At 43.8% G+C, this 16,741-nt stretch overlaps 1 protein-coding gene across 2 annotated transcripts in view; it reads right to left on the bottom strand.

Moving 5' to 3' along the window:
- BRWD3 (bromodomain and WD repeat domain containing 3) overlaps positions 1-16,741 on the bottom strand; it is a 1,513,493-nt gene that overhangs the window by 1,310,012 nt on the left and 186,740 nt on the right. For both annotated transcript variants that reach the window (XM_085607835.1, XM_085607833.1), the window contains one exon: positions 8,230-8,270. In XM_085607835.1, the coding sequence (XP_085463961.1) occupies positions 8,230-8,270 (41 nt within the window). The remainder of the gene's footprint in view (positions 1-8,229; positions 8,271-16,741) is intronic.

Genomic DNA, 16,741 nt, shown 5'->3' with positions numbered 1-16,741 from the left:
ACATATCTACCCAGAGGGTCTAGATGTGTTTTATGACCCCCCCAAAGAATATTTTTCCTCATAAGGACAGCTACTGCTCTCGAGCCTTCAGCACAGTCAGCATGGTAAACTCGGTCATAGCCATAGAGGACCTGTCAACAAGTTACTTATATTCAGTAATGCCTAATCTGGTAGAGACTTTATCTAGCCGCAGTTTCCTTACCTTTGAATTTCCCAGGTGTCAGACTGGATCCGGAAGATATTTTGAGCAGTCCCCATGCACCTCGGCGTCGTCCGTGCCGAAGTGATGTCACGGTACCTATTTAGGCACCACCCAGGCAAGCTGACATCAGTTACTTTTTCACAACTTTCCACACCAGAAGCGCAGAACTGAGAAGTGCACAGAGGCTGGTGTGTCTAAACTAGGGTCCTAATTTTCGCTGATGGCACAGTCTGATTTAGAATAATAAAGATAAAAACCAAAACTAGGGCCCTGAAAGGGATCAGCCCTGACCCAAGAAATCTGTCCGCAGAGCAAAAAGAATGGGTAGGTCGGTAAGGAATCTGCAGCTAGATCCTGTCTCTACCAGATAAGGTATTACATAAGTTAAGTAACTTGTTCATCTGATAGAGACTTCTAGCCGCAGATTCCTTACCTTTGAATAGATACACAAGCAATTCCAACCCCGAAGGAGGGTCCGCGGGCGAAGTGCCCATCATTGCAGACCTGACTGTCGAGGCAATAATGTTTAGTAAACGAGTGCAGGGATGGGCCATGTTGCCGCCTGACAGATATCCAGGACCGGAACTCTACGTGCTAACCGAGTGGTCGCAGCGTTAGCTCTGGTGGAATGAGCTTGTAAGCCTTCGGGAGGCTGCTTCTTTGCCAATGTGTAGCAGATCTTGATGCAGAATACGACCCATCGAGAGATGGTGCTATTGTGCACCGCCCGACCTTTCTTTGCACCAACATATCCCACAAAGAATTGGTTGTCCGCCTGAACTCAAGTGTGGTCAAGTTAGAACAACAATGCTCTTTTTGGGTCCAGAAGGTGGAGTCGCTCTGCTTCTTTGGAAGGATGTGGAGGAGCACAGAAGGTGGGTAAGGTGACAGACTGGCCCATATGAAATGGTGTGACCACCGATATTTCCTGTAGGCTGTGTGCTGGCGCGTACAACCACAAATTCCCTGAGCACTCAAACACTATTCTGAAGTGTGCGCACTTCATAAATCGTGAGAGAAACACACACTTAAAACATCGCAAGAGAAACCATTCGCAGCTGCTGCTTTTAAAAGCGAGCAGCGCAAAAATATTTTCACTTGCCGCAAGAGATGTGGAAGAGCAGCAGTTTACCTTTCCTCTTCCACGGCAGTGTGAGGGGCTGCCAAGGGTCAGAACATGAGTAGCAGGTTGTTCCCGCACATACTACTTGCTGCATTAATTTTGGGGGTGACAGTAAGCCTTTGAAGAATGTATTTGTTATGGCCCTGCACTAATTGTCATTATTCAGCATCCAAGGGCATGGTGTGTGTCATCATCAGCCTAGGGAGTGGTGATGTTTTGTTTAAAGTCTGTTCTCTGGGCACTGCAGCTGATGCTCCTGCAGGGAGGGTGTCTGCTGTTCTTGGACCATCCGTTCCACTCCTGGAGATGATAATCAAAAAGAAATATCAGCCTGCTCACTTTCCCAGCATCAGTGCACAGGCCTGGCTGGCTTGGCATGTTTTCGAGCTGAGCACTGAAATGCGCACCATGTAAATCATGCAACAAACATGAAAAAGTCTCTTCAAACTCAAAAATTCTCTTGTCCCTAAAATGCTAAATCTTTGAATTTAATACATTCAACTATATTGCTGCACCTACAGACACATATTAAAAGTGAGATTTTTTTAAACATCAACTTAGAACCATTCCTACACTGGCCATGGCAAAAACGTTTGTGAACTAAGAGGCAAGTAAATTGTAATGTGCACACTGTATGTGACTTACATTCTTATATATAGAGCAACATTATAGTCTTTTAAATGAAACTTAATACATTTGTACGGCTCATATTCTAAACTCAAGTATTCAAAGGTACTTTCATATGCAATAATTAAGAAAATGGAAGATTGCTGAAATAAAATATTTGCCGAAGGTTAGACAGTTTAGTTAAGCGAGGAAGCCCGGATTAGTACCAGGTTTTCTGGTTTCACTTTGTGCAATGAACCATTAAATGGCTATCTATTGGTCTCTGTTTAACCTCAAATGTTGGTGCTTTATGTTGAACTCTGTCTGCATCTTTTCCACATTCCTCAAGAAGCACAGGAGAGACAGTCATGCCATCTCCTTCCCTTAAGCCAACTCTTTTTTCAGTTTGTCTTGCTAGGCAACAGTAACATTTCTCAGACTGTTAGCATTATTTTTAAGTTTGTTGCTACCAATATCCTAAAATTTCAGAGGAAAATACATTGATGCACAATACCAGTGACATAGCCAGTATGGCATGGGCGCTAGTGAAAGGAAAAAATGGGCCACTTGGCTGCTGTTTGAATGGTGAAATACGGAAATAATCACGTTCAGTGGCCCCTCGGGCCTCTAGGCCCTGGTGTCACTGCACATGCTGCTCTATCTTTTCATGTGAGAACGTCTTCAGAATTATATCTGGCTCATTCCTCCCCATGAATTATGTAGCCCTACTAAGCTCCACCTGCCCTGTAGAATGAATGCCTGGTAAAAGTTGCATCACAAAAGGTGTAGCTCACAATGGGTTTATAAACCCATCTAGCGAAATTAATTGTGGGCACATTCCTGTTTGGCCTAAACTGGAACCGTAGGTAACTATTGAATGAATGGTCGTTTTTTTGGCACATATAACCTTGGCCGCAGTTCACAGAGACCTTACACTTCCGCACATAGAGAAAATAAATTAGGGGGAACGTCAGTGACTACTTTTGGCAAGAATGCGAAGCACAAGTTTGTGAGGGTAAACCAAAAAAAAGTGAGGCTTGGATGACAAAGCTTGCAGCTCGCTCGTCCTCCGGGAAGATATAATTGCCACGAGGAAGGCGGTTTTCATTGTGAACAACCAGAGGGGACAATTGAGAAGAGGATCGAATGGAGCACACATCAAGAATGTGAGGAGCAAATTAAGGTCCCGCTGAGGCATAATGAAAGGAGAAGCAGGGGAAAACATGTACAAGGCCCTTCAAAAATCTATTTAAAATAAGAGACTTAAATAAAGAGGGTTGGTCAGGCAGTCGCAAGAAGGAAAGACAGAGCAGAACGCTAACCCTTCAGAGTGCCCAAAGAAAAGCCCTGCTGGGCAACAATAAAAAGAAAAATATCAGAAAGGGAGGCAGAAAGTGGGTCAATGGACTTTTCTGTACAATATGATACAAATCGCTTTCAACCGCAGGTATATGCCATTTTGGTGGAGGGACAACTGGCTGCCAGAATAACACTGCAGTTTTTGAAAGGTAGGTCGAAAGCTATCAATTGTCTCCACTCAATCGCCACACAAGAAGGCAGAGTTGACAGGTGCGGGTTGAGTACCCTCCCCTGCTGCGATAGAAGATCCTCGCAAAGTAGCAGCCTGATCGGAAGATCGATGGCCATGCTCAGTAGCTCGGGATACCAGACTTTCTGTGCCCAGTCCGGAGCCACAAGGACGACTTGGACACAGTCGTTCCTAATCTTCTAGAGAATTCTAGGCGGGTGTGGTATGGGTGGAAAGGCGTAGGGGAGGCCTAAACTCCACTGAAGAAGAAAAGCATCTGCCGCCTCCAGCGTGCAAAACTGCTAACATTGTGCGTTCTCGGCAGAGGAGAACAGATCTAACCAAAGCTCTCCCCACTGCTGAAAGATACTGCGCCAACTCCGGATGGAGACGGCATTCGTGATGTTAGGCAGTGACAGCCGAGTTTGTCAGGTCTGGCATTCAGAGAGCCTGCTAGGTGTTGAACCACCAGGGATACACCCTGCTGTTCCAGCCATGTCCAGAGACGCAGGGCCCACAACCCCACCCAGTCCTGTTAGTTGCAGTACCACATGGCAGCGGTGTTATCCATGAACACCTAAATTAGCCTTCCCTTGATGGAGGGTAGAAAGGCTTTCAATGCCAGTTGGAAGGCTTGGAGCTCCAACAGGTTGCTGGACTGTCCCCATGAGGCACAGGGTCAAGACTGATTTGCATACAGCTGGGTCTGAAGTGAGGTGGCAAAGTGGGCTAAAGAACGATGATTGATTCAACCCAGATCTGTGACTGTGGGCGAGTGTCTGAAAAGTTTTGGCACACAGTCCATCATCTCCTTGCATCTGCTATAATGCACTCTGCGTTAGGGCTCCAAGGCCTCCTGTAAGGGTACTTACATATAGCCCATGAGGTCTTTGGCATGGCACACAGGAGCATGCTAGGTCATGTTTTCAAACATGGTTTGCACCATGTTACGCAGCCTGCAATGGTAGTCGGTGTGGAATTTGAGTGTGGGTCACATAGGGTGGCATAAGATATGCGGCAACCCTTAGGGACCCTCTTTAGTACCCCTGCCCTAGGTACCTGGGGTACCGTTTACTAGGGACTTAAACAGGGGTGATAAAGTCCATATCCTATTGTGAAACAATCAGAAATCACTTTATTTTAAGGAAAAAGCACTGGCACCGAGGTCTGGTTATCAGGTTTTAGTGCACTATCAAGGTTGGAAATAAGCATCTGGCAGCTAAACAAGCATTTGCAATGCAATAGGGCTCGCATTTACGCAAGTTTGAGCTATTGGCATTGTAAATGACAATGCCTTTTATTTATGTTTTGGGTTTTAAAACATAAATAAAAGGCATTGTCATTTAAAATACTAATAGCTTAAACTCTCGCAAATGCAAGACATACTACATGGCAACAAAGGACCTTCTCGACCGCTTGTTAGATTGTAAATATCAGTGGAAGAGACCGACCTGCGACGGCTTCAAAGAAGAAATAAATAGTGCAGCGAAGAAGATGTGTAAGTGTTGTAAATTACACAGACACCAAGTGTGAAGTGAGAGTTAAATATGATCCGAGCTATAAACACTAACAAAACGCTCCAACACCTTCCACTTTGTGATGACTCTGTCGCGGCTCAGCAGGAAGAGCGGGGGAGGGGGGGCGCCATTTCCTGCGCTCTCCGTGATTGGAGTGTGCAGTGTGGCATTGCGTAATGTCATTGCTATCTTTGGTCTAATAAAAAACACTCCAGCTGTAGTAGGGCCTTGGCTGCACCTTCTGGTGAAAGGCTTTATGGCAGGCATGGAGGGAGGGAGGGATGGTTTTGGCTGCAGCTCTGGCCTCGTACCGTCCCCCTGCTATTACTAGTGAGCGAGAGGCGCTGAGGTGGTGGTATTGGTATTGGTAGTGTTATTGGTGGTGGTGGTAGTGGTATTGGTGGTGTTGGTACTGGTATTGGTGGTGGTAGTGGTGATGGGGTATTGGTGGTAGTATTGGTATTGGTGGTGGTGGTATTGGTGGTAGTGGTATTGGTGGTGTTATTGGTATTGGTGAGGGTGGTACTGGTGGTGGTGGTGGTATTATTGGTGGTGGTATTGCTGGTGGTATTGGTGGTGGGGGTATTGGTGGTAGGGGTATTGTTGGTTGTGGTATTGGTGGTACTGGTTTTGGTGGTGGTAGTATTGGTGGTGGTGGTGGTATTGGTAGTGGTGGTGGTGGTATGGCTGGTGGCGGTGTTGTTGCTGGTGGCGGTGGTATTGGTGGTGGAGGTATTGGTGGTATTGGTGGTGGTGGTATTGGCAGTGCTATAGGTATTGGATTGGTGGTGGTAGTATTGGTGGTGGAGGTATTGGTGATGGTAGTATTGGTGGTGGTGGTAGTATTGGCAGTGGTATAGATATTGGATTGGTGATGGTGGTATTGGTGGTGGTAGTGGTATTGGTGGTGGTATTGGTGGTGGTGGTGGTGGTGGTATTGGTGGTGGTAGTGTTGTTGTCAATAAAACAGTCTTTTGAAAACAACCTGACAGGTGGCTTTAGTGCAACTGACATGTAACACAGATGTGCTGTTGTCATCTTCAGCCCATTAGCACACGTTTATGTGCTACATGAAATTCACATGACTTAATTCTCTAATCATTTCTAAATCCATTTTACTTGGGGGGGGGGGGGGGGGGGGGGGGGGGGGGTTTGAAACAGACATGCGATAATGGCGAGTTAAAGTGAATGAAAGCAGGCGCCCGTGTTACGTGGGTGGCCGTGCCGCCTAAAAAAACACAAGCGGTTTCAACTGAAGCAGCGCGTGTCTGGTCTGCAGTAAGAGAAACTCAATAAAGTAAATAGTGCTTACAGACTAAATAACAGGTCCCGTGTAACAACCAAAGTAAAGGGGCCAGTTGCCATGGGAGGTTACAAATGAAGACAAGGCCATACTAAGGAGGTACTAACAAGCCTATTAACGAATCTGAAGGCAGCATTTACAAAAGACAATGACACAAGCCAATGAAAAATATGGGCGGAGAGTGGGCGCGGCTTCTCTCCCATACTCTACAACAGCAGTCTAGCAGAGCGAGCAGCGCATGCGCGCTGTCACCAGGCTCGACCTAAAAATGGGGCAAAAAGAGGGGGGGGGACTACTGAAACAAAGCTTTAAAGAGTTTGAGCTATTGACATTGTAAATGACAATGCCTTTTATTTACGTGTTAATTGTCAAAACAGATAAATAAAAGGCATTGTCATTTACAATACTAATAGCTCAAACTCTCACAAATGTGAGACCTATTGCATTGAAAAAGCTGGTCTTTGAGGCCCTCAAGTATGCATTTTGTATGCTGTGACTTCCAGTTTTGGGTTAGATGCTTTTTGTGTTTTTTATTTTTTATTTATCTCTTTAGTTAGAACTTTATTACTATCAGCATTTTTATGTCTAGATTTAGAGCGCACTGTGACCTTGTGTGATCAACAGAAAAAGAGCTTTAAGAAGTACCACTCCTACATGTTGATTCCCTAACTATAGCTTTTGACCTGGTAGAATATGTGTGCGGCTCTTGAAAGACTCGCTGTGTTCCATTTTATGCGCTTTATGGGAAGCGTATGCTCAATATAGTAGGCACCAATGTATTGTGGTGACAAGCCGATGAAACTATTGTCAGATGATATAGATCAGGCCTGTTATTATGAAATTATTTATTGTGAGATCATATGTTAAAGCCAAAAGGCCTTTAAGGCTAGAGTATTATTACACTTTGTTAAAGCCTGTAGACAACCATTCTGTTAAATGGAATCCAAGACACCAGTATTAGGCAGAGGGTTTAGTGTTAGTTGCCCTCTCTGATAAACCCTAGAAGTAGATATACCTTGCTAGGCCCTCTTAGGAGGGGTTCCATATATTTTTGCTGAATTGTTTTTTTTTTTTACATATTTGTAACTGCATGATTGTATATCTGATAGCTACTTTGTGGGAAGGTTTATACGCACTACAGTAGGTGTCAGTAAGTTATTATGACAAATCAATGTTAAAGTACATAGGCCTAATTGATTTATTGGGAACATTTCTGACAGATGCTAGGGGTCTGATCTGTTTATTATGAAAAGTTGCAATTAAGGCAATAGGCATGACTTATTTATTGTAAAAAGAAAACAGGTTAAAGCATATAGGCTGTTCAGGGTGGATTGTTATTATTCTGTACACACATATTCTGTTACATGTAATCTCGAAGATTACCACAGGAGACAAGGGTTTTATAGTGTCAAACCCTTAGACACAAGACCTGCACTGCGAGAATCCTTGTTTGTACATATTTGTAATTTAATGCAAGCACGCCTGGTGGTTGCCCCGCGGCAAAGCTTATGCTTAATGCAGTAGGCCAGTGTTGGTTATGGTGACAAGCCTATGATAAAGGCTACAGACCTGAATGGTTACCTGCAAAATAGGTATGTCGGATACCTTATGCCTGTTCTGTTTATTACAAAAAGTATGTCAAAGGCAGTAATGTGACTTATAACAGAGATAGGACTATTTAAAGTTCATGACTTGCAATCATTGTCTCAGGATAGAGAAACATTTTGTGAAAAGAGCTGTGGAATAAAATGCAATGTTATCTAGTGGCAAATGCACTTTAAATAATTAAAAGTGTAGGTATAAGAGAGCCCTGTACAAAAATGGGTATTAACAGCTTCAAACAGTTGAATATGAAACAAAAAGTTAATGAAAATATTTATTTTATCCTTTCATAAAAAAATTGAACCATAGGATGAAGCAGGCTTGTTAAAAAACAATTTTAAAACTTACCACTCTGCGCTGTTACAGAACTGAATGGCAACAACTTTGTCCTATTGGAAGGGTGAAACAAACAGTCATTTTTGTGACTTTGCAACATTTTAATAACAATCTATGTTAACGCAGACTTTGTGGAGAGAGAGAGAGACCTTGCCATTCTTCAGTTACAATTTCAGCATTCCAAAAAATAAGTTACTTGCCAGTAATTAGAGTTCTTGGGCATGGGCACTCTCTCTGAATCCATTAACAGTAAAAATACCTGCCTGCATGTGCCAGCTAACAGGAAAGATGTTAATCAAACACATTTTATTTAATATGATTAAATTGTTACAGCCAATACATATAGTTAACTATACGAGTCGTGAAGTAAACCTATAAGATTTCCCATGTTAGTCCAACAATTAATTAAGGTAATGAAGTAAGGAGCACTACAATTCTGTGTAGTACTTTTAGTCCACAGGGAGACAGGTAGGATGTTTCAGGAGTGGGAGAATATACCTATGATTGAGAGTGGGGATTACAAGTTATTCAATGTTCTTTCTTCATAAGGGCATTCTCTCCGATAGCAATAAAGAGTAGACTATAATAGTATGCAAGGAAAGTGGGAAGCAAATGTATAGAGTTTAATAAATAGGCTAGGACCGTGCAATAAAATCAGAGTTAAGCTTGAAACACAATAATACCGCTACTAGACCAAATACAGTAGCATAGTGGTTCTTAACCTTTTGACTTCTGTGGGCCTCAATTAATCATTACTGGAATTAGGGGACCCCTACTGAATCAGTACTGGAAGCTGTGGACCCTCGCCAAACAAATTCCATGATTTGAGCTACAACGCAATACACAAATGTTAAAATATTTTATTTGATTCACAAATATCTTTCTTTTTTTAAATCACAATTTTAATGGAAAGGTTGGAGCTTCTCTAAATTCAATTAAGGCAATCCATTCTCCATACTATATTCTGTTTAATACACTTGCACTGTCCCAGAAATCAATCTAAGGATACCAATGTTTGACCCACCGATTTCAAAATCCATAAAATGTTCAGAATGTTTTACAATGTTCAATTTCACATTTGCTTCTTCATTTAGTAACACTTCATTAATCTGTTGATATTATTACATTTTCTAAGCAGTTGCAGACCCTATGAGTAGGCTTTGTAGACCCAGAGGGGTCGCCGGACCATAGGTTAAGAACCACTGCAGTAGTGTATAGCAAAGATCTGGCCCAGCTTCTAAGTGGCTGCCCTGTAAACGGTCACATTAGCTGCTTTGCACCGGTGGAATGGGCCTTAGAGTTTCCTGGTAAAGATCTATTTGCGGTTTCATCGCACATAATAATCGTGAATTACACTATCCATTAAGCTATGAAGGCCATACCTGTGAAAGCAACTTCATAAATGACCAACAAAGCGTGAAAAAGAGTAAGGAAAAAGGACAGACTCTTGCTGAACCCACTACACTTATTCTGACCTATTCAAAGCAGGAGCAACAAATAAGAACTATAATAAGAAGGAACTGGCCAATAGTTCATGATGACCCTATAATTGGTACACTGTTGCCTAAGCAGCCTGCTATTACATACAGAAGAGCGGCTACAATGGCTAATGCCCTAGTTAAGAAAAACCCTGAGGAAAGCGAGAAAGTGGGTTGGTTGGTGGCCAGGAAGGGCTTTTTAAAATGCTCTGTCTGTAAAGCATGTAACTGTGCTTCAAACAGAACTACTTATCAGACAGCGTTTAATGGTGCGACAAGAGAAATTAAACAACACTTGACTTGTCGCACTGATTTTGCAGTATATGTGTTACAGTGCTCCTGTAACCTATTGTATATAGGTAGCACGAAGTTACAAGTTCATAAGCGCATATTGCAGCATATTAGAGCCATCACCAACAGCGACCCAAGCTATCCTGTAGCTAGGCATTTTAAGGCACATCATGACAATAACCTAAAACATTTCCAATACTTTGTTATTGATGCGATACCTCCACTTGGCAGAGGGGGGGGGAAATCGGGAACAAAAACTCAGGCGCCTTGAAACACGCTACATTTTAGAATTAGATACTAAATATCCGGGGGGTCTGAATACTAGGGAGGATTTGCAAACATACCTTGACTAGAAATTTTGCATCAGTTTGAAATTGGCATTCTTTTTCCTTCTATAGTCATTATTAGAGATGAACAACAGTCAATAGGTAGGTAGTATCATATGTTAGGATACAGATTTGTATGTATGAATAAGTATAATTATTTTTAACATCATATTCGTTTAATATTTAATATATAATATTTAATATTTATGTGAAAGGATTCTCCTTTTGATACCTGCATTTTATGTTCAACATATTTTACTACCGATGTGTGAATCTATGTCTCTCCTTTTAACTTGATTGATCTAATGTTTCATGATTTAAGGTTGTTCGACTCATCTAATTTTGCACAGACAACAATGACAAAGTTACAATGTTGGTATTTTACCTACTTTATAAGGGGAGGTTTTTTCAGATAACATGTGTATATTTTAAGAATTTATCTATTTATATTTATATTTATTTATATATTTAAAGTCCATACATGTATCTATGATTGCTCTTCGGCCAAGTATACTCAAATAGTGACCCGAGGCAATTGGCAGTCATCTAATCCCCTATAACACATGTGTTGTCTGTTCATGAGACCATAATTGTCACAACTAGTAAACACATGGTACATGGATAACTTCAGCCTACGATATATTTAGTCAGAACATATAACTCAGACATTTAAAGTCTGTGATATTAGAAAAAATCCTTGTAGCCATTATTCTAATTATGCACAGAGGGAGGTTATATTTTAACCAGTCCCTCAATACACTTTTTTTAAGCACTTTTTTACGCACTTGCACTTTAAATAATTTTTTAACACCGGTTCTCTTACTAGTTTTTTTAAATCTTTGTTCAATATTTATTGGATACACAGGTACATTTAATTTTCACTTAGGTCCCATGTAAAACAACTTACGCTAACAAATGGAAAACATGTAGGTCTTAGGCATTTAAGCCAGTATTCAACCTTTAAAGTGACTCTACAGATATGAAGCATTGAATGATTTTACCAATAACTGACATGATAATTAGGTGATTTTATAATAGGCATTTAGCGATAAAATTGTAAAACCTGATGTCTGTCTTTTAAATTACACATTGTTGTAACGTTGCAGTGTTTTCCATGTTTACTGTACCATGTGACCTTGCAATTTCACTTTAAAAATGGATTCCTTCCGTGTAAGCGCTGTCATGTGATCAAGGCAGAGGAGCTGCCGAAACGCGTCATGGTGGAATGTGTGCTTGCAAAATAAACTAATCAAGCACCTATCTGGGTCCTTTCTCGCTTTGTTCCAGCAGTGTGGCATGGAGGCGTAGAGCGAGCATTTGCTGAGATATATATATATATATATATATATATATATATATATATATATATATATATATACACACACACATACATACATACATATGGAATATGCTACTTACCAGTATGCATCTGTTCTTGGCATGTAGAGCTGCAGATCTATACACTGTGCATAGATCGCCATCTGGTGTTGGGCCCGGATGTTTGCAGTTTGTTTTTCCTCTTGGAAAGTCTTTGGGAGTCATGAGGTTGGTGACTCCTCCTCTGGTTAGCATTGCGCATAGGCTTCGGCTCCATCCTCAGATTGTTTTTCGCCAGCAGGGAAAGATGGAGCGTAGTAGTAACAGTAAAGAAACCCATGTGTATTGTATCTAAATAAGATAAGACTGGAACGGATACAGGTAGCCGGGGAGGCGCGTGGGCGTGTATAGATCTGCAGCTCCACATGCCAAGAACAGATGCATACTGGTAAGTAGCATATTCCGTTCGAGGCATATGAGCTGCAGATTATACACTGTGCATAGATTATATAGCAGTACCCAACCCTATCGGCGACCACCGGCATCCGATGCAGTCGTTTGAAACAGTGTTTTTAGTACAGCTTGGCCCACACTAGCTTGTTGCTTGGTTTGCACATCTACACAGTAATGTTTTGTGAAGGTGTGCGGTGTTGACCATGTCGCTGCTTTGCAGATGTCATCTAGTGGTATGTTCCCTAGGAAAGCCATAGAAGCCCCTATCTTCCTTGTAGAGTGGGCTTTAGGGGGAACCAATAGCGTTCGTTTTGCTTTGTGGTAGCAAATCTGTATGCATTTTACAATCCACCTAGCTATCCCTGATTTGGAAATAGGGTTGCCTTTGTGTGGTGGGGAGAAGGAAAGAAATAGCTGTTTGGTTTTTCTGAAAGGTTGTGTTCTCTGGATGTAGTAAAGTAAAGCCCTTTTAACATCCAGTGTGTGTAAGGCTCTTTCCGCAACTGTTTGGGGTTGCGAGAAAAAGACTGGTAATTCTACCGACTGGTTTAGATGGAATGGAGAAATGACTTTGGGTAGAAATTTGGGATTGGTGCGGAGTACAACCTTGTTGTGATGCATCTGAAGAAAAGGTTCCTGTATAGTGAGTGCCTGTATTTCACTAACTCTTCTGAGGGAAGTGATGGCCACTAGAAAAGCTGTGTTCCATGTGAGAAATTGCAGCTCGCACTTATGTAATGGTTCGAAAGGGGGTCCCATTAACCGTGTGAGGACTATATTCAAGTTCCAAACAGGTGAGGGTGGCACTCTGGGTGGAATTACTCTTTTGAGGCCTTCCATAAAGGCTTTGATGGCAGGCACTTTGAAAAGTGAGAGGTGCTGCCTATTTTGTAAATAGGCAGCAATTGCAGCGAGGTGTAACCGAATGGAAGTATATGCTAGGTTACACCTTTGTAAATGGAGTAAATAACATATAATGTGCTGTATGGATACATTTAAAGGATTGATTGCGTTGTTGTGGCAGTAAACAACAAATCTTTTCCACTTTGCTGCATAGCACGCCCTAGTAGTAGGGCGTCTAGCTTCCCTGATAATGTTCATGCAATCAGGGGGAAGGTTATGGTATCCAAATTCTAGGACCTCAGGAGCCAGAACGCAAGGTTGAGGTGAGCTGGGTCCGGGTGCCTGATCTCTCCATGGTTCTGGGTTAGGAGGCATGGCGAGAGGCGTAGCTTTTGGTGTGGTACTACTGAGAGTTCCAGCAGTGTGGTGTACCACGGTTGTCTAGCCCATGTTGGAGCTACTAGGATTAGAGTTAGGGAATGCTGCTGTAGCTTTCGCACCACTAATGGAATTAGTGGGAGAGGTGGAAAAGCGTATGCAAATTTGTTTGACCAGTTCATCCATATCGCATTGCCTTCGGACAATGGGTGTGGATATCTGGCGGCGAAGCTTGGGCATTTTTTGTTTTCGTGGGTGGCGAATAGGTCTATGTGTGGATGCCTCCACTTCTGAAAGAACGGGTGAAGAACCTGTGGGTGAAGTTCCCACTCGTGGATCTGCTGTGTCTGTCTGCTCAGCAGATCTGCCACGGTGTTTTGTACTCCTGGGACGTGTTGGGCTAGGAGAAAAATCTTTTGTGGAATTGCCCATCTCCATATGCTCTGTGCTAACAGAGAGCTGTGGAGAGTGTGTGCCCCCCTGTTTTTGAATGTAGTACATGGCAGTCATGTTGTCTGTGCGAATGAGGACTGCCTTGTCTGAAATATGCGCCTGGAAGGATTTTAGGGCGAGGAAGATCGCCAGTAACTCCAGATGGTTGATGTGGAGTAACTTCTGTTGCGGCGTCCATGTGCCCTGTGCTGTGAAATGTAACAGATGAGCTCCCCAGCCGTAGAGCGATGCATCTGCCGTTAGGATTATTTGTTGGACCGGGTCCCGGAACGGTCAACCTCTGGAAAGGTTTGTGGTGTTCCACCACTGCAGAGAGCGATGGGTGCGACCGTCTACCAACACCAGATCTGTCAGTTGTCCCTGGGCCTGGTTCCACTGGCGCGCCAAGCACTCTTGGAGTGGACGCATTTGGAGTCTTGCATGGGGCACTATAAAGATGCAAGAGGCCATCATCCCTATGAGCTGCATAAACACTCTTGCTGGGAGAGAGTGTTGACGTAGGAATTTTTGACGCAGCACCTGTACTTTTGCAATCCTGGCAGGATTGGGATTGGCTATGGCTTTTGAGGTGTCTATGGTGGCACCGAGATATTGTTTTGTGTGTGATGGTACCAGGTGGGATTTTTGATGGTTCACCGTGAAACCTAGCTGGTGAAGTAGTTGGACCGTAGCGGCGGTATGTTGCACACATTGGTGGTAGGACGTGGCTTTTATCAGCCAATCGTCCAGATAGGGGAAGACGTGAATGTGCTGTCTTCTGAGGTGTGCAGCCACTACTGCCAGGCACTTGGTGAAAACCCTTGGTGCTGTTACCCCGAACGGGAGCACCTTGAACTGGTAGTGTTGTCCGTCTACCACAAACCTGAGGTACTTTCTGTGAGACTGGTGTACTGGGGTGTGAAAGTACGCGTCTTTCAAGCCTAGAGTGGTGAGAAAATCGTTCTGGGAGAGAAGTGGAAGAACCTGTTGGAGGGTTACCATGTGAAAATGGTCTGAATGAATGTAGGTGTTTAGAGGTCTGAGATCTAAGATAGGTCGTAGGGTCTCGTCCGTTTTTGGAATTAGAAAGTACAGGGAGTAGACCCCTAAATTTTGTTGATTTATGAATTTGAATTTGAAAGTATTTATAAAGCGCACGTATACCAGCGGTTTCTTGGCGCTGTGGCTAACGGAAACTGAGGTTAGAAACAGGGAGGGAAGGGGAAGTGTTTATACAAGGGATTTAGTGAATAAGTGGGTTTTAAGGCATTTGCGGAACTGTGAATAGAGGGTGATGGAACGAAGTTCGAGGGGAAGGGAATTCCAGAGGGTAGGGGCAAGGATAGCAATCCTCCCCACTTCTTTCTCCGAAAGCGTGGGATGGTGAGGAGGAACTGGGAAGAGGAACGCAAAGACCTGGTGGGGATATATGAGGCAATTTCAGAAGAAATGAAAGCAGGTGCCAAGCCCGATCGGGCCAAAAAGGTAATGGATGCGAGCTTGAATTGAATTCTAGCTCGCACAGGGAGCCAATGTAGTGAATACAAAAGTGGGGTGGAGTGATGAAATTTAGGAAGATTGAAGACCAGGCGAGCCGCCTGGTTTTGAATTTGTTGTAGGTGGCGCAGACTGTATGCGGGGATACCGGCATACAGGGCGTTCCCATAGTCCAGGCGGGACATCACCATGGCCAGGATAATGAGTTTGAGGGCAGAAAAAGTGAAGAAGCGGGACACCCTGCGTATAGTGCGCAGTGAGAGGAAAGAAGAGGAAACCACAGAGCTGACCTGGGAGTGAAGGGTGAGTTGAGAATTAAGTTTTATGCCTAAAGTTTTGACTGAGGAAGAGGGAGCAGGAGAGGGACCGAGGGCGGGGGGCCAAAAGAGAGGGGACCAGGGGCTGGATGAACCGCCCGTCAGCACCAACTCGGTTTTATCAGGGTTGAGTTTCAGGTGGTTGTGGTTCATCCAGTCCCTGATATGAAGCATGACAGTTTGAAAGTTAAGAACAGCTGAAGGAGAAGAAAGATTAAAGACCAGCTGGAGGTCATCCGCATAATTGAAAACGGTGACCTCCATCTGTTGAAGAGAAAAAATTAAAGGGGCAATATACAAATTAAACAGCAGGGGAGAGAGAGAGGAACCTTGGGGGACCCCGCACTGAACTTTCCGGACGTCCGCTGTGAATTCACCCAGGCGGACAGCCTGGGTGCGGTTACTCAGGAAGGAGGATAACCAGACCAGGGCAGTCCCCCCGATCCCCGCCGCCCCGATACGGGAAAGCAGAATGTTATGGTCCACTGTATCAAAGGTGGCTGAGAGATCGAGGAGCACGAGGGCCTGGTACTGGTTAGTGTCCATGCCCTCCCTGAGGGTGTCTAGAACCGACATAACAACGGACTCCGTTGAGTGTGCGGGGCGGAAGCCAGCTTGGCGAGAGGCAAGGGCTCCGTGCTTCTCCACAAAGGAACTCAGAGCGCGAGTGACGTGGCGCTCGAGCACTTTAGCCAAAAATGGCAAAAGGAAGATGGGGCGGAAATTGGCTGGGTCAGAGGGGTCTGCCCCTGGTTTTTTCAAAATGGGCACAATAACCGCAGATTTCAGGGAGCTGGGAACTATGCCTTGAGAGAGGGAGCTATTTAGGAGATGAAGGGGAGGGTCTGGGCAAGAAACAAAGATGTAGCAGAGGATATGGGCAGGACAGAGATCGTGCGGGGAGCCAGATTTGATCAAAGGGATCAGAGAGGTAAAGTTTTCCTTAGTGATGGGAAGAAAGGTGGTCAGTGCGCCCTTGGGGGGAGGACATCGAGGAACATCAAAAGAGGGGGAAGGGAGAGGAATGTTGGCCTTAATGGTTAAAAATTTTTGGATGAAATAATCATTGAGAGAGAAACAAAGATCTTCAGACGGGACTGGTCTAAGAGTAGTTCGGTCAGAGAACGCCAGGCTGTGAACGATGGTAAAAATTTCCTTAGACTGATTCTCTGCTGCTAAAATCTTGGAGGAG

The sequence above is a fragment of the Triturus cristatus genome, chromosome 5_2, assembly GCF_964204655.1.
Source record: "Triturus cristatus chromosome 5_2, aTriCri1.1, whole genome shotgun sequence".
In the NCBI taxonomy this organism is placed as follows: domain Eukaryota; kingdom Metazoa; phylum Chordata; class Amphibia; order Caudata; family Salamandridae; genus Triturus; species Triturus cristatus.
This window is presented reverse-complemented; position numbering and strand designations above follow the sequence as displayed.